Source organism: Gambusia affinis, linkage group LG10, assembly GCF_019740435.1.
Source record: "Gambusia affinis linkage group LG10, SWU_Gaff_1.0, whole genome shotgun sequence".
Taxonomy (NCBI): domain Eukaryota; kingdom Metazoa; phylum Chordata; class Actinopteri; order Cyprinodontiformes; family Poeciliidae; genus Gambusia; species Gambusia affinis.
In genome coordinates, this window is record NC_057877.1 from 23,199,860 (window position 1) to 23,226,001 (window position 26,142).

The 26,142-nt window shown below is 37.8% G+C and overlaps 1 protein-coding gene across 2 annotated transcripts; it reads left to right on the forward strand.

The window, feature by feature from the left end:
- The first annotated feature begins 6,793 nt into the window (after positions 1-6,793).
- On the forward strand, positions 6,794-26,044 carry fam163ab (family with sequence similarity 163 member Ab). Of its 2 annotated transcripts, none has more exons than XM_044130498.1 (5): positions 6,794-7,256; positions 19,648-19,713; positions 19,796-19,817; positions 20,567-20,681; positions 22,989-26,044. In XM_044130498.1, the coding sequence occupies exons 4-5, from the start codon at positions 20,589-20,591 to the stop codon at positions 23,385-23,387; spliced, it is 492 nt and encodes a 163-aa protein (XP_043986433.1). In that variant the 5' UTR covers positions 6,794-7,256; positions 19,648-19,713; positions 19,796-19,817; positions 20,567-20,588; the 3' UTR covers positions 23,388-26,044. The 2 variants fall into 2 exon arrangements, with proteins under 2 accessions (XP_043986433.1, XP_043986434.1); XM_044130499.1 differs by lacking the exon at positions 6,794-7,256 and adding an exon at positions 16,619-16,662 and having other exon boundaries at positions 22,989-26,029.
- The last annotated feature ends 98 nt before the right edge of the window (positions 26,045-26,142 follow it).

Genomic DNA, 26,142 nt, shown 5'->3' on the forward strand with positions numbered 1-26,142 from the left:
CAAACATACTTGGTAAGTTTGTGTTTTTGTAATGTCTGTCTGCTCTGCTGCAGAGCTGAACAGGGTCAAGAGTCCTCCAACAACCCCTCTAAAGTTGGTCTTAACCATCTTTGCTACCATATTTATGTGGACAAAACCAATGTTTTTTTTCTGATCATTTATAAATTATAATCCATGCAATACAGGCTCCTTCTCCCCTGCTGCTCTTCCTCCAGTTGTACACCTGGATCCAGACCCGGCCAGCCTCTGTTTGTCCGCAGCAACCAGCTGCAGCTGGGCTCCAAGCATAGTTAATATACTATGGCAGACTTGGACAGTTCCATTAAGTAATATCTACGGCCGCCACAAATAATTGATATGCAGATCTGCAGGCCTGTACGCATTCGCTGTATTGTCCTTTTATCGAGAGTGCAATGCATCAAACTGCCATGCTCAGTGACAACAGAGACAATATGTACTCTGCTCCCTGTCTTCCACCATCACCTTTTCTGCACTCCAACCCTTATTGCTTTCCCTCTTTAAATAAAATAACATGGAGTTCAATTTATTATCATTTTAAATATAATTTACCAATAGAAATATAATTATTAAACAAAGTGCTTCTCCTTTTTATAAGTGTTGCCATCCTTGCTCTTCTCTCTCTCTCCCATCTGACCCACTGCTGCATAAGACAGGATTTATACAACAAAGGACTTTGCGCTATATACCATATCTGGCATGAACAGACTTGCTTGCATGCATGTTTTTGACATTAGGAATAGACTGGCCTGCAGTGTTTCAGTTCTGGGTCTGCGCTGTAGATATGTTAATACAAAGACTCAATATTTAATACTGTGGTTTAAATATTTATGTAAAGTATTTAAAGGGAACCTAAAATTTAATATTCACATTTTTATACTTCTATTTGGGTCTCAACTGCTTCTAAAAACAGCCAAAGTGCTTTAAAAAAACACCCAGCTCTCTTTTGGTATCTGAAAAATGAGCAGTTTCAAATACCTTCTGAATGTTAAGTCACAATCAACTGGCTTTGCACCGTTACCCAGCAACACCAGCCGAGCTCTGCCCCTCACCTAGTAACCCAAACGGAGCTCCAGCACGTTTGGTGTACTGGTTTTAACACTGTGTGCCCTGTACAATGGCTGCTGGAAAAGACGTGTTTTGTTGTTGGCTTACCATTAAGAAACCACTTGCTGCATTCTTCATGGTTGTTCAGAAGGCTCTACTATTGCTTTTCAGAGATATACGGTTGCATAATTGTGCATTTGTTCGCAGCTATTTTCATGTGAACATTGATTTGCATCTTACCAAAATATTTCTACATTCAAAAACATAAATGGGTAGAAATAATATACGGGTTGTTTGTAGTTGTAACATAAGATATAAACAGGCTTTTATTTTATTTAATTTCTGCCATTTGCAATAAAAAAGGTTCAAAAGGTTTGAGTATTTTACAACCAACCAGAGCCAGGAAGAAGGTCTTAGTGCTGTCAATCATCGTTGTGTACGCACTGCTCAAAATAATGGTGGAGAAACAACTTGCCATTACAGAAAAAACACTTTCTTTGCTGGAGAAGGCAGAGGAGCTTGTTTTTTTATTCTTTTTCATAGTTTATCTGTCTCATGGCATACTGTCATGACATAACAGTTTCAACAAATATGTAACAAAATATATTTTTTAATAAAAGTTAAATGCTGCAGCTTTAAAGAATTTCTGACAAAATGATTCGTACGTTTTTCTCCTCCTGCATATATAGTCGATCTTTTAGGAAAACGTGTGGTAATTTATCATGACTTGGTAAAGTTACACATCTGCTTCCAGTACAGAGTGATATTGACGGCAGACTGCAGTTTTTAACCGACATGCTTTCTCTTCATTTACGTGATGAAATATTGTTGAAAATGAAAGCAGCTCTGAGTGAAGAGCACAGAGGGCTGCAGGTTGCCTGATGAATGGCTTTACTTACAGCAAGTGGTTTAATGCTTAGTCATTATCCGTCATCCCACACATTTCTCTGTTTTTCCTTTACTTCTCCTTTTTGTCCTTGTAGTTCTCTATATTCTCTATTTGTCTACTTTTCTTTTTTTCGTCTGGTTCGACCAAAATTACCCACTCAGCATTTAATTAGTCATTAGATTAAAGAGGGACGACGATCATCGCCTACTAATATTGACTAACAGCATAAAAAAACGCAAGCTGGACAAGTTTTTTTGGCAGCATTTTAGATTTTTAACTGCCTTTTATTTGCTAATTTAAAGCAATTTCTTGAATTTTTAATCAAAGATTATTTCTACTCTATATTTTGCATGATGTCAGACAATCAAGGCAGGAGACTGGAGGTCTCCACCCTTAACTACATCCACAGATGTTGCTCTCTTAACCTAAAATGCTGAGTGGATCCTGTGTTTCTTGAAGCTGATACTCAGGATCATTTTTGCTGTATTTCTTCATACTTGAACACTTCCAGATAGATTTTTTTTTATTGTTTCAGATAGATTTTTTTATGCTCTTCAACTTGCTGCAGCACTTTAAACTCTGCAGCTGGCAGGCAGCCACTGTGATAATAATGAATTTGGGGATTCACTTAAAGATCAGGCTCTCAAACCCTGATCTTAATAAAGAAGTCTTAAATCATCCTCCATACTCCTCTTTAAAGATGTTTCTCAACTTAGACTGCAGCATATATATCTCTAAATAATGCTTCTTTTTTTAAGTGGGAATTGACAAACTCTTTTCTAGTGTTTTATTGTTGCTTTTGTCTCCCCAGTTACATACCAGGGATGGGCAGATAAACATCAAATCAGTGTTTCATCCACACACAGGAAATAACATTAGCTCTTTTGGCGCACACACACTCGGTGTGACCTCTTAACTCTACAGGCTGCCATGGCGATGCTGCTCATCTGTATACAACTCTAAAAAGCTGCACAGTTAAAGGCTGCAGTGTTTGCTTTAACCCATAAAGTATTTGCACAGCTGTGCAGGATTTGTTTGTACAGTTTTTCCTCACAATTTGTCAGTGATTTATTGAATCAAGGAGGAGACACTTGCATAGTAATAAACCTCTGGCTTTAACTCTTCACTGTGATGGAAAACTGAAATTTAATTGAAATTAATCAACTAATTGATTTCAATTAATTAGTTGTTTAATTTTTGTTTTTTCCCTCACGGGTTATCTGTATCATGGCATACCATCACAAGTTGAACTTTATACAGAAATCAAACATTTGATTTAAGTATAAATCATATGTTTATACCTAAATATTTGATTTATGTTTAAGTATAAAATCAAAAATCAAACATTTAATTGATTTTGTTTGATTTAAGCCCAGACGTAATCACTGTAACTTCAGCTGTAGTAACGTTTTGTTATATTTGTGGATGGGAGGCTCTATTTTTGGCGTCACCACCGTCATTTAAACACTGAGATACCTGAAACTTTTCCGTCATCCATCTCCTGCAGCGTCATGCACTTCCTGTCTGGCTAAAATGTAATCTTATAATACTAAGAGCAGTCTGGCATGATGATGATGAGAGGGAAGGTCACTGCTGACTGATCCAGCAATCTGATGCTCAGATCTAGTGTCTGCACCTCCCCCTGAATACAGCACTGTTATTTCTTTCAAACACAATTATGTATGGAGTACGGACTCCTGGAAAATGCTGCCATGCTTTGTGTTAGCTGGTCTATACACTGCAGGGTTCTTTTACACGGTGACATCTGGAAAAAATATTGAAATTGAAGTGTTTATGGTCTGGAGTACTACTTAAACGCTGTGCAAAATATTCTTGTTTTCCACTTTTTACTTCCTGTTCAGTTGTCACCTTTCCAAATAAGGGAAAGATCCAGTAAATTATCATTTAACTTGAGCATCATCAACACATCCTTCCCTCTGTCAGTTCATTATCTCAGTCTAAGGTTTCTTGAATACTATAGAATCAACAATCTAAATTTGATCATGAATTTCTGAATTTAAACATAAAACGTTTTAAAGAAGCAGCCATACACTTCAGTGTTTGCAGCATATCTTCTATAAATCTGTTGTGGAGAGTGGAATCTCCTCTGCCTTTTCCCGCTGGGTCAGCAGCATCACAGACAGACTGGAAAAAGCTGAACAATCTGGTAAAGAAGGCTGGTTCTGTTTTGGTGACTACGCTGGAACATCTGGAGATTATGGTGTAAAGGACTCTTTATAAAACAGAACATGTTTGGACATTTGGACAACCCTGAGCATCCTTTTCATGACACTGTAATACAGCAGTGTCTTCAGTCAGAGGCTTCTTCAGAATTGCTGTATTATGGACTGCTACAGGAGACCCTTCCCACAGATATCAGCCTCTATGATTCTTGTTTCAAATTGTGAAAGTTGTAACAACATTTAATTTGTCTTTGGTATTAATAAAGTAAAAAAAAATCCAGATTGTAAGATAGTGAAATTTAAGGCACTATTTGAGTTGAACAATTAATTCTGACAGCTGCAGAAATCTCCCAGAGTTCTGTTGAATTTCTTTGGTTATACACAAAACAGAGGAGTGAGGAGTTGGAGTCCAGAAACGTGTTTAAATTTGACCAAAAATATTTGTATTGTCTAGTTTAAAGTTACATTAGCTTGTTCCAACTTTTATTCAAAGCTGAGGGGACGGGTTGGTCCAGTAAACATTTATTAGGCATCAGTTTATTAAAAATTTGATGTGAAATTCAGTAATTTTATGATATTCCTGAATGTTAGTTCCCACCAAATTTGATTCCCTCTTTTTGTTTATTGTTAAAGATAAGTGAAGGGTGAAGATTTTGTATGCAGGTTAAAATAAAAAGTGCTACTCCGGTCACAAGAACAGCAATTAATTATACTGACTACTTTCTGAGTGCAGAGCTATAGTGGATGGTCATTCTGAGGTTTTTTGTTTGTTTTTTGAGATGTGGCCCTGGAAAGTTTAAATGAATGGACAGTTTTAACATGAAAACATCCCAGATTTTTCTGTTCCTTTTGAGCAGATCTCCTGCAGCATGTTATACAGAAGCTTTGCGCATATCTTGCTCCGTCAGCTTCCTCTCCCTCCCCCTTTTTTTCTTCTTGCTTAAGATTTCTTACTCCTGCAGCATTGTGTGATCGCAGACTTCCAGCACCCTCATGTTCTCAGCTCTCCGCTTGCATCAATCTCTAAGTGCCTCTGCCGGTTTGTAACACAAGCACAGCCCTGTTTAGTCAGCCAGACCTTCCTTCTCTATTGATATTTGCGTTGACTTGGTTGCAACAGTAAGTAGATTAAGGGAGCTGTGATTTAGGGCAAATCAATTACTGTAGCTCAGAGGTCTGTGTTTGTGGTTTTACTGTAGCATTATTCTACCTTGTACATCACATCGGCCACTTTCCTGAGAACATGCTGAACCCAGCTGAGAGGTATTTATATATTCATGAATAAAATCTTAAAACTTGGCAAATTAAAGATAGTGTAAGTTATGTTTGAAATTGCAAAAAGAAGATTCAAACAGGCTGTCGAACAGCTGATCAAGCGTTTGACAAATGCAAATTTGTGTGTTGGTCTGGATTCTGTTTTAGGCATTCACACTTCCATGACCCTTGATGACAAATGCCAAAACGGTTTATCATCTCTGAAATTGGCAGGATGGTTGTTCTGCACAATCACCAACATTTTTTATTGTTGATTTTTATTTTTTACTTTGTATTTTCTGATTGACCTCTACTGCTCTTTGGTTGCCTTTGATTTTTAAAGTGCTGTATAAATAAGTAAATGAATGAATCAAGGCCTCTTTCAAGATGTAGGAAGATTGTATTTTCAATTTCTTGAAAGATCCAGGAATAAACACAAAGTGGTAGTCCCAAACAGCTTCACCTGCACTGAGGTCAAAGAGCTGACTGGAGTCCATGACGACAAATGCTCAAAACAAATTGGAGCCTGATGCTGACTGCATCCCAACAACCATAAAACAGTACCTGCAGGAGGAAGCCTCTCATATGACACAAAGCTACTCATTTCTGCAAGGGTGCACCAAAGATAGGAATTGAAAACTGGAAAAGCCTGATGTTTGACGGTGACTTTTAAAGAATTCCTTAAATGTCTGGGTTGAACTGTATTGGGTTACCATGTTGAGTGCAGAGACAGCCAGACAGGGTGTACATATTGTTGAGTGGTTTCGCTAAAATTAGGGCTCTATGTCATATTAACATAACAAGTGGCTTCCATTGGACTCATTCCATTCAGAGGAGACATCGAGACCACTGAGATGTCCATGGATTATGATTTATTAATCTACTGATTAATACCGATTTAACAATATAATCAGGAGAGCAAATAAAGAGCTGCAGTAGTGATGCAGTTTGTGTGGCGGCCATGTTGGATGTTGAGGTTGGGGTTGGTGGGAAACGTCTGGGGAATTGTTACTTCAGAGAACAAAGGTTCATAAAGAGGTGTCTGTTGGGTCTGATCCCATTAAAGAACAGTGTGAGGTTGTGCTTTATTCTTTAAACTTGTCTTTTTGTGCAGGTTTCAGATTTTTAAGCTACAGTAATACAGAATAAGGCAGCAGTTTGGAGACTGAGGTAAACTGAGTTTTCTTATTTTTTCAGCAATAATCTACAGTTGAAAAGGTCAAATTAAGTTATTTCCCTCATCATGCTCCCACTGTTTCGTGTCGTAGTTTTGCAGATATCCTTATAGTGCGGCTTGTGTAATATAGGAGATCACGTTTTTCTTTCTCTTTTTGCAAGAGAGAGAGGGTCTGTGACGCGGGGCGGCTCTTCTCCTTTCTCTTCCTCCCTGTCCTCCCGCCAGTGCTCTCAGCTTTTGCCTCTAAGTCCATCACTTGTTGGATGTTTATTTTATTTCAATGTTTTCAGCATTTTTTAAAATATTTCCTTTGGTCTATTTATTTACATCTGTATCTTCCCGTGAAGATCAGAAGGTGAACCCGTAGCTTTAAAGGCTACATACGCGTAAAAAGGCGCTTGTCCCGAAGTGTCTCTGTCCTCTGACCCGTCTGGTTGTGCACCTCCGGTCCTGGATGTCTCTTCGCTGGTCAGCCTGAACTGCTGTGTGTTGGTTCCTCGGACTGTAGGGGTTTGTGTTTGTTTCGCAGCGGCGGCGTGCGCGCCGGACTCCGGCTCATCCTTGGAGAAGTTCCGCCGCAGTCCCATGCCCAGCGCTCCTCTGCGGCTGAGATAAGGATGCTGGCGGCTTTTCTCGGTCTGGATCCACTGGGTCTCTTCGAGATGCACTGTCCGAACATCTGAACCAGGTATGCTGTAATGGAGAAACAAGGCTGCATAGTCAGATTTTTTTTTATTCCGACAGCTCATTTCATTAGTCTTTGTTAAATAATACATAATGTAGTCACAGCTTGTCCATGTCGATTTTCAATGTGAAAATGTTTAACTTCCAGCTGTCATTGTAAATGAAGTGACTAAAGAAGCTCAGCTAAGGACCGAGTCTTTGGGGTTTGCCATTTTGCAGCTGCTGTGATCTTCTTCTGACATTTCATTAAAAACAGACTGAGAGAGGATGATGTAAAGCAAAGACTGAAACTTATACTACTTAAGGCAGTCAGCTTTTGGGTAAAGAAGTGTTGAAAAGTTTATTAAAGCCACATAAATTAGTCCAGAAATTAAACCATGTTGGGGTTCGAAAGGAACGAAACACAGGTTTGTATGATCTTTTAACACTTTCTTTCAGTATTTCAATTCAAAAGAAGAAATTTGTATAGAAAGATTTTTTTTTTTGACAGTGCAAGATTCATCCTCTGAAATATTGCTACAGAAGCTGGCTGTAGCAATATCAAGTTAAGGATAATAAGAAAAAGTTAAGTGTAAGGAAAAACTGAGGTAGAAGAAGGCTCTCATTCTAACACGTCAGTTCCTTCAGGATTTCATGATTGTTTTTGTGATTTTGATGGGAGTTAGCTGCCACGTAAACCCAAGGGTTTTGACTACATTTAGCAGAAAATCAGCAGTAAACTCATAATTTTCATTAGCATGAAAACTGTCAGAAATCTGTTGATTTCGCATGTATTTTAGTGTTCGCAGAATAGCAAAAACTGGACGGACAGACTGACATGTTGAAGACTTACAACTGTTGACCTCTTTGAGTTAAGTAGAGGGAACATCAGAATGTCTTTCCATATGTGAAGAAGGAAAAGGACTGAACTGTTGCTAATACTCCAAAGTTGTATTCTCAGATAAACATAAATCTAGCATTTCATTAGAATATTAAGGTCCCAGAGGCCTTGACAAAATCAAAGTTTGATTATTAAAAGGTACTTGAACAACACTAAAGTTTCATTCTAATATGTCATTTCAGGAAAATTAAATCAGCGTACAGATACACCTGCAAATAAATTGGTAAAGATGGAACCAGATGTGTTTTCCTTTTGTTTTCTACACATGTGCAACATGATACTATTGCTGCAACTCTTTCTAGAGCAGTGACAATAGTTAAATGTACAGTAAAGAGATTTTGCCTTTATCCTGTTTTTTTTTTGTTTGCTTTTTAGCTTTCATCCTCTGAAACTACATTCTTAGAATAAACAAAAAAAAATTGCTTCCAGTTTGGCTTTTCGGTACATTACGTGCAAAGAGCAGCTATAAAATGCAGTCAGGAGAGCTTTCACATCACCTCTCAGCAGCAGGTGCAGTGCTGTATGTGCCACATTGACCCCATTTCTCAGGAAGGATGAAAAGTGCAGCTTGACTAAATAACTGTAGAGCAGCCTCTTTGTATCCTCCCGATTTCTCCCTCCACTCGCTGCTCCTCCTCTGCCTCCGATGCAACAGGAAGTGGGCTGATTTCCCAGAGGAGTCTGTAGTCAGGGCTGCCACTGCCAACAGAGCAGCAACAGACAAAATATATCTAATACAAGTTGAATAATGAGCCAACAACTCAAAGCTGACAAAAATATAGCCTGCTGCTGCCTGAAGATCAGATTTAATTTACCTGCATAACCTTAAAATCTCTGACTTAGTCGCTGTTTGTGGTAAACAGATGTGAGTTTATAAGCTTTTGCAAAATTTCAGCTTGATTGAACAAATGAAAGCTTTTTAAAATCAAATGTATTCCTGACATGAAGTAATACGCTGATCCCCCATGTTCTGTAGATGCTTTATAATACAAGGAGTTTCTGCTGTAAAAGTAAACAGTTTTTATTTATGTTGTCACTTGATAAACAATAGGCCACTGTTCACTCTCAATAACTATTTATTCTAATAAATTCTACTCTTTCCAAAAAATAAAATTTTACATTTTGTTCCCGAGACATCACTGCATGTAAATCAATCCCTCAGAGCTAGAATAATTACATTTTTCTTATTTTTATCATGTCTGCATTGAGTGGCATTTATTTGTATATTAATATTCTGAGCCATTTGCAAGAACTCTACCTGCATAGCAGGATAATTAAATCTAATTTAATGTGTTAAAATAGTTTTTGATATACACAAGTGATGCTGATCCTGATCCGATGCAGAAAAACAGTGCTGAACTGACTTAACATGTTTCTTTTTCAAAGTATAGACATAAATGTACTGAATTACAAATTTATTTTATAACTCTGCTCCATTTCAGCTTCATAAACTTGGTCAAATGTGTATAAACAGAACAACTTAAAGTTGATGAGTCAGTGCAATTAGAAAAAACAGCCAATGAAAAGTAAAAATTGAAGGAAATGAAACAAAAGGTTGACTACCTTGGTCAAAAATGTAAAAATAAACGTTCTTTCAAATGGCTGAGAAAGTGCAATTATAAATATAATGAGTAATAAATAATAAGGCATGAGGTTGTTCAGAGCTGAAAGTATAGAACTAGACTGAATAGATCTGCCCTTTTAACAGGACATATCGTCACAATACCCGACCTAGAACTTTTTTCAGTACCGGGACCGATAAAGATTTTAATATTGGATCAGCCCATCTCTAATAGTTAGTGGTGAAGATTTATTACAATTCAACTTTTGTTGAACCCTAATCTTTATCTTATAACATTCCTTGTATCTTAGTCATGCTTTGAAAAATAGATGAAAAGCTGTAATATTAAGGAACCGATCCGGCTGGTTGGAATGAGTCTCACCACATGGTACATGTGGTTAAGAGAACAGGAGCCACATTCTTGCATCACGTCCAGATATGAAGAACATCTGAGGGTTTGACTGTGACATTTTGTATTCTTTAATTAATGAAGATCTTACCCTGCTGAAACAGAGTTCTCGACATAATTACAGTGTAAAATGTACTCCGTGAGAAGAATTTAAATTAGCATTTTTTTTATTATTATTAAAGCTATTTTTGCTGTAGAGAATGGTCAGCTGTCAGATTTGGTCTCTATCTGACCCTCAGGCAGGATAGAGTACTCTGTACTGGTTGTAAAGCACTTCTGCTGGAATAACATGCATGGAAGAGTGTGTTATAGTTGTGCAGTGTTTATATGTTTGTGCATGTGTGCAGAGTCTAGAACCAGGCAGGAAAGAGAGAAGTGTTTCAGGGGCTGTGTTTGAATAATTCATAATCCCTTAAGGGTTTTGTTCCTGCAGGATTGGTATTTCTTGGCGTAAAGTTGCCAGTTGAGTGCACTGTAATCACAAGCTAAAAGTGAGCAGAGCTGTGACAAATCAGAGTCCAAAGTGCAAACATTTTAGGACCGGACCGCCACAAAGAGCTACAGAAAGTTAGATCAGACTGTTTCACAATTTTCTGGGTCATGTTAGAAAAACCGTCCTCCATTTGAATCCACATCAGTGAATTTATTTTCTGCAAATTTAATCTCACCTGAGAATGCAGGTCCAATTTATATCCAGTTAAATAGAGTTCAGTCTAATTCAGTTCAAAACGATAATCTCACGTACAGAGTGCATCTCAATACATGTTGAATATCAGCTATGCAGTTAAAAATCTGGAAATCCTACATTACACTTTACTACAGTGATATATTTCAAGCATTATTTCTATTATTTTTAATGATTATTTATTTACCTGATATACAGTACAGACCAAAAGTTTGGATACACTTTCTGATTGAATTCAATGAGAAGGTGTGTCCAAACTTTTGGCCTGTACTGCAGATTTGATGTAATTTAGTTTTCTAATGTTATTTGCCACAAAATTGGAATACTGCATAAGACTAGTGAAAAAAGAGAGAAAAATACATATCTGTACCATGCAGTATACTTGCTCTTATAGTTTCTTCTAAGGGTTAGGCCAGTTTGATAGCCAATCCAGCTCACTTGATCAATAAATGTAGCTATTGCTACTTTTGGCAGTGTGGGCAGCAGGAAAGTCTTGTTTGAAAATGAAATCAGCCTCTCCACAAAGCCTATAAGCGGAAGGAAGCTTTTACGCTTTAAATTTTCCTGACTTTGGTCTTACTAAAACATAATAAACAAACACTAGCAGATGACATGTTGTCACAAATAATCTCTGACAGTGAAACTGGCCTCCTAGACTCCAAATGCTAAATGTGCTTTCATATAAAAAGATTATTTCAGACCACTTAACAGCTATCCAGGCCTTTTTCTGCAACACTGTTTTTAATTCAACTCAATTAAAAAAAAAATAAATGCAGTGTCTGTGTGCAGTTTAGTGATACAAATTTCACTTTTTTATTTGACTGGTGTCCTAAATAGGTGTATTATTTAAGGGAATGTTTTTGAGCGCAGTGTTTGTGTTTCTGGACAGATTAAAGTCCATATCACCCACCTCCAGCTCTACTTGCAAGTTTTGACCCAACTTAGTACATTTATCTAAGCTGCTGCATCAAAGCTGGTTTCTGAAACACTCCTGTTACTAAACTCTGAAAAAGATTAATTCCCCTCTTACAGCCGTCTGTACCTCACTCTTTGTTCTACCTCCACAGTCTGAACAGCCAGCTTTTTTGTCTTGCCCTCCTTCAGGGTGTCAAATACTAATTACTCGACAACTGTCAAGTCAGCAGTCTTCTACATGTTAATGCATTATAATCTTTTTTTATTGGTTTGATTTAATATTCAGATTTTCTAAGGAGGTTTTTAAGATCATTGCAAAATTGACTGATTCCAGTCATCTTGATTTGTTGTGCTGCTTATAAATATTTACTTCTTCAAATGAGATGAGGAAAAAACATTTATTTTTAACAATATTATTCACAAACCTCTAATCTAAAGTGTTTGATAATGAGTCACTCAAAAACAAATGCAGCCTTTACCTTTCAGTCCCTGTCTTAGGCTTACTTTACACTTTGCAGGACCGGCTTTTTGCATCCTGCAGTGAATTGAAGTCGAATCGGTAAAGATGAGGCCACAGAGAGGAAGTCTTGTTGGCAGAGCCTGAGGCCTTTGGAAGAGAGCCGCTGTTATCTGCAAACGTCGCTTAGCTGCTGCTGCTGTGTCTGTGGTGACTCATCAAAAACACGGACACTTCCTGATATGATCAGAATGACATACACACGCACAGAGCGAGGAAACTTTAAAACGATACAAAACCCTTTGACTTCATGCTCACAGTCATTGTTGGGAAGCAAGAGAAATTCTCTGAATCCTGCAGCTATGCAGCAATTCAAAGTGTTTTAAGGACAGTAATGAAAAGTTGGAATACAGATAAAATCGATGAGGTTCCAGTTTACATTATTCAAAGGCAGCACTAAGCAAAATCTTCAGCCTTGATTTAAAAGTACTCAGTGTTTCAGCAGTTATTCAGTTTTCTGGAAGTTTGTTCCAGATTAAAGAAGCATAAAAACTGAATGCTGCTTCTCCATGTTTGGTTCTGATTCTGGGGATACAGAATAGTCTAGAACCAGAAGACCTCAGAGGTCTGGACAGCTGATACAACAACCAGCCTATTAAGTCGATTACTGAATGTTGATAACATTCAGTAATTGACTTAATGTTAATCTGTAACCACAAATGATTGACAGCAGTATGTTCAAGTCTATTCTTTGAGATACCGGGAGCCACTGTAAGGATTTCAGAAATGGGGTGATGTGCTGTATTTTTCTAGTTTTAGAGAGAAGTTTTGAATCAGTCTGATTAATTTTTTTAATGCATACACTGTTGAAGTAATCAGTGCAACTAAAAATAAACATATGAATGAGGTTCTCTTGGTCTTGCTGGGATTTTTGTCCTGGAAATGTTCTTCAGGTGATAGAAGGCCGTCTTTGTAATCGTCTTTATGTGTCCCTGGATGTTCAGGTCTGAGTCCATCACCACATTGAACGGATAGGATTATTCCAGAAGTCCTGATCTTTTTCTATCGTCTCTCCTTTCTCTTTTTCTCAGAGTGCATTAGTTTCCTTCTTGCAACATCTTGATCAGTCTCTTAGTGATTATAAAAACATTCGCTGTCATGTCAACAGGAGCAACAGCCTGCTGCACGTCTCATGATGACATTTAAAATGTTTTGGAGACTTCATTTAGCATCGTTCAGTCTGCTTTCAGGGTAAACTTGCTTGGTGTGTGTGGTTATTTTGAATGTCATCTACTTCTGCTCCATACAGAGGACTGTCTTCCAAACTTTTGTTTCTAATTGCTAAGTAACATTTTGTCTGTTGTATTCTATTTTCCTAATTTTTGAGTAAGTATAGGTAAGTGACATCCTAATTTATTTCTCAGTAGAGATAGCATTTTTTATAACATTTTAGAGAAAATTTTGCATTTCCAATATCTACATCCTTGACCAAATATTTCAAAAACACTTGTCTGTTGACTGTATTTTGGGATGTTTTTCCAGAGTTGTGGTGGTGTGGAGGAATAGGAAAACAGGACCTTTTTTTTATTTTTTTTTATCAAACACAAGTTAATGCTTTCACATAGGAGAAAAAGCGCTGAGCTTTCTTTAAAATTTCTTAAAACTCTCATAAGTGAACTGCCATAAAGCTGCTTTCTCAGCTGGTTTTGCAACCTGCCAGATCAGAGATCTGAGGAGATGTTTGTCCTGGAAGTGTTGCATTTTCAGTCTGTCTGCCCAGCTGCTGGCAGGACGGTGCAGCAGATTTAGTTACTGTCCTGTATGCTGAAGGTCAGCTTTTAGCCAACACACTGAAGTTCATTGACAGCTGTGGGAAAAACTCAATAAGGACTGAGGGCTGATCAAACACAGTCTGACTGACTGATATAAAACAGGCTGTCTCCACATATATGTTGTTGGTGTAGCTCTCAGTTCATGTCTGAGTTGATTTTGCACATAGCTGAATCTAAAATGAAAGAGGTCAGATGAAGAAATCTGGGATTTTAATGTGAACTTAAAAATAGAAACTCAAAGAGAAGAAAAATACAGAAAGAAGTTCGGGAAGTATTTACAGCGCTTCAATTTTTCCACATTTTCTTAGATTACAGCCTTATTTCAGATCATTTTAAATCCTCAGAATTCTACACTTAGATACTAAATTATGATAATGTGGAAAAACGTTTGAGTTTTTGGCAAATTTACTAAAAATAGAAAACTAAGAAACATTTACATAAATATTCTCTCCAAATTGAGCCTGGGAATTGTTTCTACAACTTAAACTGAGTCCAGCTATATAAGCTCCTTCATGTGACAGAGCAGGTCAGAGGTCAATAAAAACAATGGGGTGGAGAGGGACAGTACAACAGGCTGAGGAGAAACCGTGAATAAAACAGGAAAAGTCACCACTGGTGTCTCAAATACTTAATAAAAAAAAAAAAAAAGCCAGTAATTATCAGAGTCGATTGATATGAAACGTTTATATTGAGATGCATCTTTCAGCCATATCACTCAGTCTTAGCATGTAATACTCAGTATATATTTTGTCCTTCTGTAGGTATAGAATCAGTTTAATATATCAGTAATTCAGCCCACAAATGTCTGGAACTGCTGTTTGTAATGGAGGCGTTCACAGGTACTGACAAGCAAATACTTATGTGCATTAACATGGGGAGCACCTGGCTGCTACTTTTGAAAGCAACTAAGGTGTACTTATTTTAAACTTAGTAAAGACTAGATTCATTTAATGATGTGAAACAACGGGTGAAGATACTGAAGCATACGTGGATTCTCATCCCTTGGAAGAGGAGCAGTATCACCCACAGGGTTGTGGTTCTATATTATGAATGTACTGCGTCTTTAATGTAATTTGCTCTGCTTAATGTTGAGGCTCCTTCTGAAGACAATGATTTAACTCTAATGGAAACACTGAAGCTTAAAAAACCAGCTCTGCTTTCCTCATCATCCTATCCTCCGCTTTCTTACTTTAGTCATTTAAGAAGCCTGATGTGAATATTAGCTTAGGTGCTATTTGTGGCACAATGTTCATTCAAAGATGAAAGCTCGACAATTTCAATTTGCTTTATGAGCCTGCCATGCTGACCAGCAAAATAGGAGGGGAGTAATTACAGCTTCCCTGCCTGTCCTGTGCCCCGTTCTGCTGGATTTGCTCGCAGCGATGCAGCATGTCTGCCAAACGCGAGGAGAAGCTGGCACATCACGGGGCGACAGAGGAGGAGCTCAACAGCCATAATGAAATCCTGTAAATCTCATAAAACGCGAATGCAAAGCAGCCTGCATGTTTGACGTCAGGTGCTTTTCCTGCCCACGTCCTTTACAAGGAATCTGTCTGAACCGGACATAAATTAGACAGATAATAAATTCAGCTCGAAGTCTGAGTGAGTCTATATCGTGGTTAGAAGTGTTCCCACTAGGCTGGATGCAGCAGTTTGCTTGTAAGGGGAAAGAAGTGATCTCGACCAGCATATTGTTAGTGCTTCTGATTAAATATGTTCATGTCCCAGAAAGAAAAGAAAAGATGAGCATCGCCTCATTTCCTGCACATTTCCAGGTCTGACATAAACCTGACCCCGACATGTCTTTGTTCCTGAACTGTCTAGTGTTTTCTTTGCTTTTGTTTGTTCTTTAATGGACTTTATCGAACCTCTCAGGCCTGCAGAAAGTCAAACATTTGGGATTATATTTTGGCAGGATGTGAAAAAGGTTTAGATTGTTAGTGGTTGTGATTTGATGCAAAATGAGCATATAAGTTGTTTACCTCTTATACTTTTGAATAAGATGCTGAAGAGGGCAAAAACCAAAAATATGCTACATTACTTATTCGTTGAGTTCATTATTATGATTATCAATTTTGCATTGAGGAAACAAATAGCAGTTATTCGGTAAATTGTTCTGTTTTGAAAGAAAAACCAAAAAAAACAACAACCAAGTAATAAATGTGTTGGCGATGGTATACTATATGTTTTTCTGGGTTAAAATAAATAAAATTGACTTTGATGACTTAAAAACACTGTGAATTTCTGTGTGAGTAAAGGACACGGCTACATTTTGACTGAAAATGAGTGTGTGAAAGGGCTGAATCAGGAACTGGCAGGCTTGAAGACAGTACAGTAGCCTGAAGAGGACATAATGATCTTCAGTTATAAATCTGCCATCAGGATTTACAGCTGCACAGAAAGCTGCAGGCTGCAGCGAGAAAAGGACCTGAACTTTCTTCCCGCTCCTTCTCATCCTATTTCTCCTCATATCCGCAAAAATCAACACCTGTATTGATCATCTAGCCTCAGAGGGCCAACAGGATGACGCTGGAGAGCACTCCATGTCTTCTGACCCGAAAGACCCTGAGCAAAATCCAGTAATTGAATCATTGAGTCATTAATCTCAGCCTGCTGGGCTGTTGCTGCTCCAAATAGCTGCAAAATGAAGGACGAGTAATAACTAACCAAGGTACCAGAGGTTTATTAAAACATGCATTATGTATTAAGACAAAATTAATTCATGTGATGCTTAAGTTATTTTGTGGACAGCAGCCCAGGACTTTGCTTATTGTTATTGTTTGTTTTGAGGCAAAAAAGAAGTCGAGACAAAGTTTTTAATAATTCTTTTGATGCACATAATCTACAACTGGTCAGAGCTGGGTTAGTGAAACAAATGATCCAAATATGTTTTCTTGTATGTTATAAAAATTTTGTTTTGTATTTAATATCACTCACTTGCACTGGGTTTGTTCACATGTCTTAGGTCTTTTTTAAATGTTTTTTTTTTTTTTGACATTTGAACATTTTTTACTTCTAGGTACTTAAAGAAGTTTTCATTTATGGAATATGACAGAACTGGACATTAATGGGATCTTGGTAGCTTCATACTTGATTCTTCTCAAATCCTTTGAAGTCAATTTGCATGTTTTTTTTCTCAGCATGTTCCTTGTGACCCTGTTGACTCTTTGCAACAAAATGTTTGATCGTTCCCTGATCACGCTCCGATATCTCAGCAATTTCAAGAGTGCTGCATCCCTCTGAGAAGCTTTTGGTACTTTGTCACTTTTCAGAGTTAAATCTCTCTTCTGGGCCATTTTGTCTAGAAAAAATGTTTCATAATAATTATACACACTTTGGTATTTAACCTTGTTAGGCCACACCCTCCTTGTTTACACATAAACACCTGCAATGACTTAATCCATTGAGAACTCAAATGTCTTCAGCTTAGACTAAGAAAATATGCCTAGAAGTGATTATATGGGCCTAATAACTGTGCACACAGTGTAAGCATGAAGGTCCTTGTATAACTCTGACCTTCAGCCAACATCATTTCTTACACTTATCCAGACCTCCAGCTCCGTCATTATGAGGGATGAATGTCAGCTTGGAAAACTGTTGCCTCCAGCTAAAATGGTGCATTTTTATGTTTTAAGAAAAATAATGACTTGTCTAAATCCAATCTAGTGTTGAACGTGCTGAGCCGAGAGCAAAGTGCGACTCCCATTTGTAACAGAGTGGCTTTTAGAAACACATTTCTTACCCATTTAATGGAAACACAGTTCTTTTTAACCACATTCAATAAAATATTCTAGTTTTATGACTGAATGGAGATACAGAAAGTCTTACAGGGTATTTCTGACTGCTGCAGATGAAGTGCATGTTTCATATGTGGGTCATATATGTATTGCTTTGCAAATAAAGAGGTTTAGCTGACATGAGATTCAATTAACTTGACATTTTCTGCAATTTCTTACAATTACACAAGAAAAGCATACTTACAATTCTAGTGGTTGTATTTTACAGAAGGTGGATTTATTTGGTCAAGTTTGTCCTTTTTGAGATTCAGTGTGTTTTGGAGGCTTATCAGAGGTATGGAGGCCACTCTGCAGTAAATAATCCAGTTCTGCTTCTGCTTGCTGTAACTCTTGTGCATTTGTAATGTGTGTGCTGATGCAGATAGGTTGTCAAGTGAAGTAAACTCAGATTTATCTAACCTGTAGGTTTGCTTACGGAGCGCCACATAAGCATGGAAGCTAGGATGAAAAGTAATGTGTGTACAGCTTTGTGTCTATGTGAGTAAAGGATGATGTGATGAAATCAGTGATTCATTTCCTGTTCCTACACAAGTCACTCTGCTGGCTTTATTTGTGGAAAATAGTTCAGACTGGGGGCATCTTTGAAGAATCATGGATAATGCAACAAGCTATCCCGTTGGGATCGATAAGCTATTTTTGAATTTGAATTGCATGAGCTGGAGTAAAGTTATGGTGACATGGAGGCATGGGACAGGTGCCAGGCTGCATCATCTCTAAAATAAATAAACATAGTGTCCTTCCTGGAAGGTTTGTAGATGCTCATATTATTGACTCTGGAAGGGAAATGTGCTGTGTCTTTGTTGAGTTGGACAAACTAAAACATTCCAGGAGCAAAATACAACAAAAGTTGCAAACAGTTGCACATCTGGAAGCATTTGAAGGTTTGAATGCTGCAAACCAAAAACTGCAAACTTAAACTTAATAAGAGGGGTAGATTGGATGTTTTGTGGCATTATCATTTATTTTATCTGCAGTAATCAGAAGTGATGGCAAAGAAAATAAATTATAACCCACAAACAGACATATACATCTGGAAGGTCCTTCACTTTTTCCACATGGTTATTTTACAGCCTTATTTAACATTTTATTAAGTGAATTGCTTTCTCCAAAATTCTGAACACAAATACTCCATTATGACAACGTGGAAAAAGCTTTTTGAGATTTTTGCAAGTTTATTAAAAATTGAAAACCAATAAATGCATATAAGTCTTCATAACCTTTGCTTAATGCTTTGCTGATCCAGCAGCAATCACAACCTGAAGTCTTTTTGAATATGATGCCACAAGGTTTGCTCTTTCAGTAAGAGACTTTCTGTGTTCTGTTGGTGAGCTGTCTTAATTACTGTTATAATTACAGTCCTCAGACTCTAGGCGAGCTTGTCCATTTAGTCTTTTTTTCCATTACAGTGCTTCTTTCTCTCATTGCTTCAAATTACACGCTCTGCCTGCACACCAATCTGGGCTGGTTGGACATGTTTTTATCAGCAGTAATAGATTTCACTTCACCTGGACAAGCCTCAGACTGCAGACCAACTCCAATCGGCTGCAGCCTTCCTTTCTAAATCACTTTTACTGCTCCTGTCCTGTGGTGATGTATGTGTGTCTTTGAGTGTTTCCGTGCGCAAGAAAGGGAGAGATGCAGACAAGCTGCATGGATTTTTCTGGTATTTGTTCTGCAAATGTTGTTTTTATTTTAATGCTCCCTCTTTTTGTTATAGGAGTGTCAAATTAAACAAGGCTTTATCCAGTTTAAGAGATATTTTTCTGTTCTTCTAGTGCCACCTTGTGGAGAAAGACGGTCAGTGTCGCTTCAGTTCAATTTCTCTTATGCTGATTTGTCTTTTCCTTCCCTATTTTTAGATATGTTCATAGAGAATTTCCTTTGACTGAAGTTCAAACCAAATAACTTCCAAACACTCCCCTGATGTAAGTGTGTCTTACCTACTGACAATACAACAAACTTTATGTGTCGCTCATTTTACACGATACCTTGTTTGTCTGCTTTCAGGTGTTAAGCTACTTTGCTGAACGTGAGTATGGCTTAGTAGCAAACTAGGTCTGCACAATGTGACAATTTCTCTCAACGATCTCAATTTTTAAAATGAATGCATTTTCTGTAGGACTAGAAAAATTGTAATAAATTACAATTGCTGTTATTTTTGGCACTTGCTGGAATTTACTGCAAATTTTTAACCCAGTCACAGTGAATCAGGTATTTGAAATAAAGAAATTTTATATCCAGTAATTTTGCAAACCCAGAAAAATAAAGACTTCTGCAATCCGTGAATTTCGACTTGAAATGTTAGACCTCAATCTGTAAACATATAACAATATAAAAAAAACTTGTTTTCATCAGTAAGGAAAAATGTAATCAGTTCGATTTCTGTTTCGATTTCTCGATTTAAAAAAAAAAGTGTTTAAAGAGAGCAAAGCCAACTATACAATAATTTAAAATGTGAACATAATTTCTTGTTATATCACATAGTTCACATTGCACGGTCTGCCTGCACACCAGCGCGGTCGCCCTTCTTATACCTTACCAAAAATAAGGTATAAGCAAAAATCCTTCCAGCTGCACAACATTCAAAACCAGAGGGAATAATTATCTAAACATGGAATGTCTCAAACAAAAAACTGATGAACTATTATATTAATTCATTTGGACATTCGTTCTTCTGCGTGTATGTAAATTCCTGCACTGTGCAGCACATAATTAATTTATTTCCTAGGTGTGTAAACTTCCTGTTTGCCCTTTGATGATTTCCGTTTCTGTGTCCAGAGTTTGATGGAGAGCTGGTCGGATGACAGCTGGAACTGTTGTCATAACTGGAGGAATACTGGCCACAGTGATACTTCTGTGTATCATAGCCGTGCTCTGCTACTGTAGACTCCAGGTACGGCGTCACTGGATGGGTTTCACACAGTAAAGGTGTGGCACCATAACAGTTTTATAGAGGGAAGACCCATTTTCAGGTCAAAAACCAATCCTTAATACCAGTAAAAGCAATAGAAAACTAGAAGCTAATTTCCTATTTATACTTTAGCCAATCATTTTATCTACAGTCATAGTCAATATTGTTTTTCTTACTGAAAAGTGCATTTATTATCATTTATGTTTCATTTTATAGATTAACTACAAGCATACTGATGTGGTCAATTCTTTATTTATGCTGTTACCATGTCTTTAGTGCCTGCCTAAAGGTTGTTATTTTCAGAAGGTACTTTTGATCTGACAAAAGAGACTCATTGCGATGATTAATCTAATTTAGTAATTAAAACTGTATTTAGCACAGAAATATGTTAAAACAGACTTGATTTTGAAGTGCAAAAGATAAAAATGTCAAATTGAGGCCACTGATCTTTCAATGGCTGCTAAACTTACTATCCCAAAACCACTACTTAGTGGTTTTGAAAAGATACATTCTTGTTGGTTGTGCAGGAGGCTCTACTTATGCTTTTCAGAGATGTATGGTTGTATAATTGTATATCTGTTTGCAGTCATTCTCACATGCAAATGTAAATATTGAGATGGGAGGCAGGTCAGCAGGAGCTTATTTGGATTTAAAGTGGCAGGAATCGCTAATCTGAAAGGAGTTCAAAATAGACAGAACTGAGCAGATTAGAATAATTTTGTAAAACACAAAATATAATTAACATGCTTTGTTTAGACCACAAGTGTCAAACTCTGGTCCTCAAGGGCCGCTGTCCTGCAGTTTTTAGATGTGCCACAGGTACAAACCACTGGAATGAAATGACTTAATCACCTCCTCCTTGTGTAGATCAGTTCTCCAGAGCCTTCAATCAATCAATCAAACTTTATTTGTATAGCACATTTCAGCAGCAAGGCATTTCAAAGTGCTTTACATCAAATCAAACACAAAATACAATGCTACATAGAATCAACAATAAAAACACAACATCAATAAATTTGCAATTGATTACGTTTCGAATACAACTCTAAACAAGTGGGTTTTTAGTTGAGATTTAAAGGAAGTCAGTGTTTCAGCTGTTTTACAGTTTTCTGGAAGTTTGTTCCAGATTTTTGGTGCATAGATGCTAAATGCCGCTTCTCCTCGTTTGGTTCTGGTTCTGGGGATGCAGAGCAGACCAGAACCAGAAGACCTGAGAGTTCTGGAAGGTTGATACAACAGCAGCAGATCTTTAATGTATTGTGGTGCTAAACCATTCAGTGATTTATAAACTAACAACAGTATTTTAAAGTCTATTCTTTGAGCTACAGGGAGCCAGTGGAGAGACTTTAAAACTGGTGTTATGTGCTCTATCTTCCTGGTTTTAGTTAGAACACGAGCAGCAGCATTATGGATCAGCTGTAGCTGTTTAATTGATTTGTTGGACAGACCTGTGAAGACGCCGTTACAATAATCAATACGACTGAAGATAAACGCATGGATGAGTTTCTCTAGATCTGGCTGAGACATTAGTCCTTTAATCCTGGAAATGTTCTTCAGGTGATAGAAGGCCGTCTTTGTGACTGTCTTTACGTGGCTCTGAAGGTTCAGGTCAGAGTCCATCACTACTCCCAGGTTTCTGGCCTGATCACTGGTTTTTAGTTGTAATAACTGAAGCTGTGCACTGACTCTAGATCGTTCCTCTTTAGGTCCAAAAATAATAACTTCAGTTTTGTTTTTGTTCAGCTGGAGAAAGTTTTGGCACATCCACACATTTATCTGTTCTAAGCATCTGTTCAGCGATTGGATGGGTTCTGAGTCTCCTGGTGACATCGTAATGTAGAGCTGTGTGTCATCTGCATAGTTATGGTAGCTAATATTATTTCCTGTTATAACCTGAGCTAGTGGAAGCATATAGATATTGAATAAGAGGGGTCCTAGGATTGAACCTTGGGGTACCCCACATGTGACCTTTGACCTCTTTGATGAGAAGTTTCCAATTGAAACAAAGAAATCCCTGTTCTTTATGTACGATTCAAACCAGTTAATCACCTCCTCCTTGTGTAGATCAGTTCTCCAGAGCCTTAATGACCTAATTATTCTATTCAGGTGGTGCAGCAGAGGCACATCTAAGAGTTGCAGGACACCGGCCCTTGAGGACTGGAGTTTGACAACCCTGGTTTAGACCATAGACCTATCCTAACCTGTTCAAGTACCATAATTGATCACATTTAATCACCAAAGTTCATTGCTGATTTTTGTTTGTACTCTCTCAAACTCCTTTGTTTATAGTACTACTGCTGTAAGAAGAATGGGTCTGACAGTGGCTCCCTCTCTCAGCAACACTTTGCTTGCAACGCCTGCAGCATCACTGGCCTGGACGGCCCAATCATCACCCCTCTGTCACTGTCGCCACCAGAGCCGGCCAAATCCTTTAACCCCACCAAACCTACCATGGGGCAACACCGCTACTGTCCCACCTGCTCACCCTATGACTCGCCCTTCTACATCCGTACCACGGACGAGATGCGCAACGGTGGAGATCGCGTCACCTACATGCCAACACACTATGAGAACCAGGCGCTGGCGATGCCGCTGCCCGCTGTCCGAGGCTCCATGCTGAGGGAAAGCCAGCGCGGTCACCCTCCTGATTTCTACACCAACACCAGAGCCATCAGCACCGAGGTGTGACCACCTCTACACACCAGCGCCACTGAAAAGACACAACCACTATTGTAGATTTTGGCTTCCACTGCAGATGCCAGTGAGTTTGTGGAGGCAACACATTTAGGATCAATCTGGGTTGTAATGGAAATAACTGAGGATTGCTTTAGCTGAAGCTGGAGATGAAAAATAAGTTCCTCCTTATTTTCAAAAAAGAACTGGTCCTCTAAATGTCCAAACATGTACCTAGTGGAAGGGTACGCCTGCTGACTGTTGATGGATCGCTTTCCCCTGAGGAGTAACTAGATCCATGTACGACTTTCTTGTGCTATGTATCTTCTTCCAAAGTTTACTGTGATGAGATGTATGGATAAGTTTAAAACAGACTGAAACTTTTGTCAGCTATTTTTTTTAAGTAGTTGACAAACAGAAAAGTTTGTGGATTTATGCAAGCATGAGGTGTGGCAGTGTGCAGCAGAGGACACCTGGATTTGAATCCTCTATGCAAGGTCTTCAGTCAGCATCATAGCTTTTCATTTCCAGGCGTCTCCTTTCAGCAGTTTTTTTGGTGAACAGGTTATCTGGGATATGTTGTTGACAACTTGTAAGATGTAATGATTCTATACATGTAGATAGACATGAAAAACTTTTGATAGCACTATATTATGCAACCTGTACTAAAGGGCTACTTTCTTGGTACTTACAGGTTAGTTTCCTGGAAAATAAAGGTTTTCTTTGGAACTTACTGGTTACGATCCCAGATCCTACAGCAAGTGGAGGAGTTAGAGGTAACTTTCCTGAAATACTCACGAAGCTGATTCTACTTATTAGGTACTTTTCTCCAACCTACTATGTACTAATTATTCTGAAAAGAGCACTTTCTCGGTTCTGGGAAAGTAATCAGAACATTTCCTAAAGGATTTGGAACAGTACCTGGTCAATTTAAGTTTAGGAAACTTCCAAGAAAACGCCTTGTATATTCTGAAAACTTACCACTACGTTCCAGGAACATAGCTAGTATGTCCTGGGAAAGCAAACTGCAAAACCCAACAAAGTAACCAGCAAGTTCCAGTAAGTTCGAGTACAGAAAGGGCTGCAGTGTGTAGTGTTACCAAATCTTTTAAAACGAAAACTGAAACATGGCGTTTCAATTCTTTCTTAACATGTAGCTAAACACGACAGAGCCTGAGCCCTCAATCTGCTTAAAATTAACCCAGCAACTTTCTTTTGTCTGAAAAAGATGCAAAAAAGTTATGTAAATATTTACCTGAAAGCAATCTCTTGATTCCACCGTGTGAAAGATGGTGATGCAAGCAGGAATCTGAACATTAGGAATAAGGGGGTTTGATTTACTGGTTTTAGGGATTTCTTCTATACTCCAGCGTATTCTACACTTATACTTGTCTACTCTCATATTAAATATCAGACAATTTGACTGAAAGGAATTAGATATACACCTTCTTTTTATTGACAACTTCCCATTGAAAATTACATTTTGTGTGACATCGGTCTTCTGTCTACAGCATGGTTGAAGATTTGGAGCAATAAACCTTAATGATTTGACAGGTGTGAACAAGAGTTAAGGCCAATTTAGATGGGTCTGATGTTAAAAATGCAAATATAAACTTCTGTAACCTCTTTCCAGCTGTGGTGTAGATGACATTTATCTCTCAGTGATATTTTCTAAATGCTTCTTTGTGAATTAAGGATGACCCATTTGAATCACAGCTGGATTTAAATCACAAATTAACTAAAATTACACCAAATGAAGTTCACTAATAAGCTATAATATTTCAGATCAAGGTGATTCTGTAAAATACGCTAACCCAATGTGGATGTAATCTTGAACAGCTTTGATGTCCTTCAATTATTTATGTAGTGTAGCAACTATATATTTTAATGTTTACTTAACATGTTATATTTAAAAAACTAAAAAAAAAAGTTTTTAAATGTGGTTTGAAAAAAAATTGTACATCATAACAGTAAAAAATGAATATCTGATGGTGTTAACTTTTGACAATTAAATATTTCTAAGTCTATAAATCGACTCTTCATTATTGTATGTCTTGTAAATAAACATAGGTAAAAAACTCAACAATAAGTTGCATTTAAAATTTTGAACGGTGTTTCTAGCTGGAAATATGTGGAAGTTCTTAACTGAAACCGCTCAAAGTTTTCAGCAGATTTTTCAGAAATGATGGGATGTGCCATTAATTTCAATGGGGCCAAAGATGATTACAAAATATTTGTCAATACCAAAAGACAAAGCTGTAATGTCCTGACTGAGCTGAATATGGTAAAAGTTGAATGGTTGAAGTAGCACAATTCAGTAGTTAAGTGGTGAAAAGTGTACAGAAAAACTGGAGGAACTCCAGAAAGACATTTTTCTGCCAGACATTAACGCATCAAACGACAACAACATGGGAGTCAATGTGCCTCCCACCATCATGGCCCATTTACTACATCCACCAGGCACAGACATTAAGAAGACTACAATCTGAATAAAATCCTCTTTTTTTTGTGTGCAATTTTCTGAATTCCTTATTATAGTTTATACATTACAAATGTAAGTTCACATTTTGATCCAGATATCTGTTCCAATATCTTTGTTGGCACGTACATTAGCGCGCTTCATCAGTTAGCTACCTCTGTTTTCATCACCTGATTAATAAAAATTCCTTCCACGAGTCTCGTCTCCATGGCTACTCTGTGTTTGTGCATGCAAGTGCACGTTCGCGCGTGCCTCCCTGAGCGCCACGCTTCACTCTTTAATTGTTTTCTT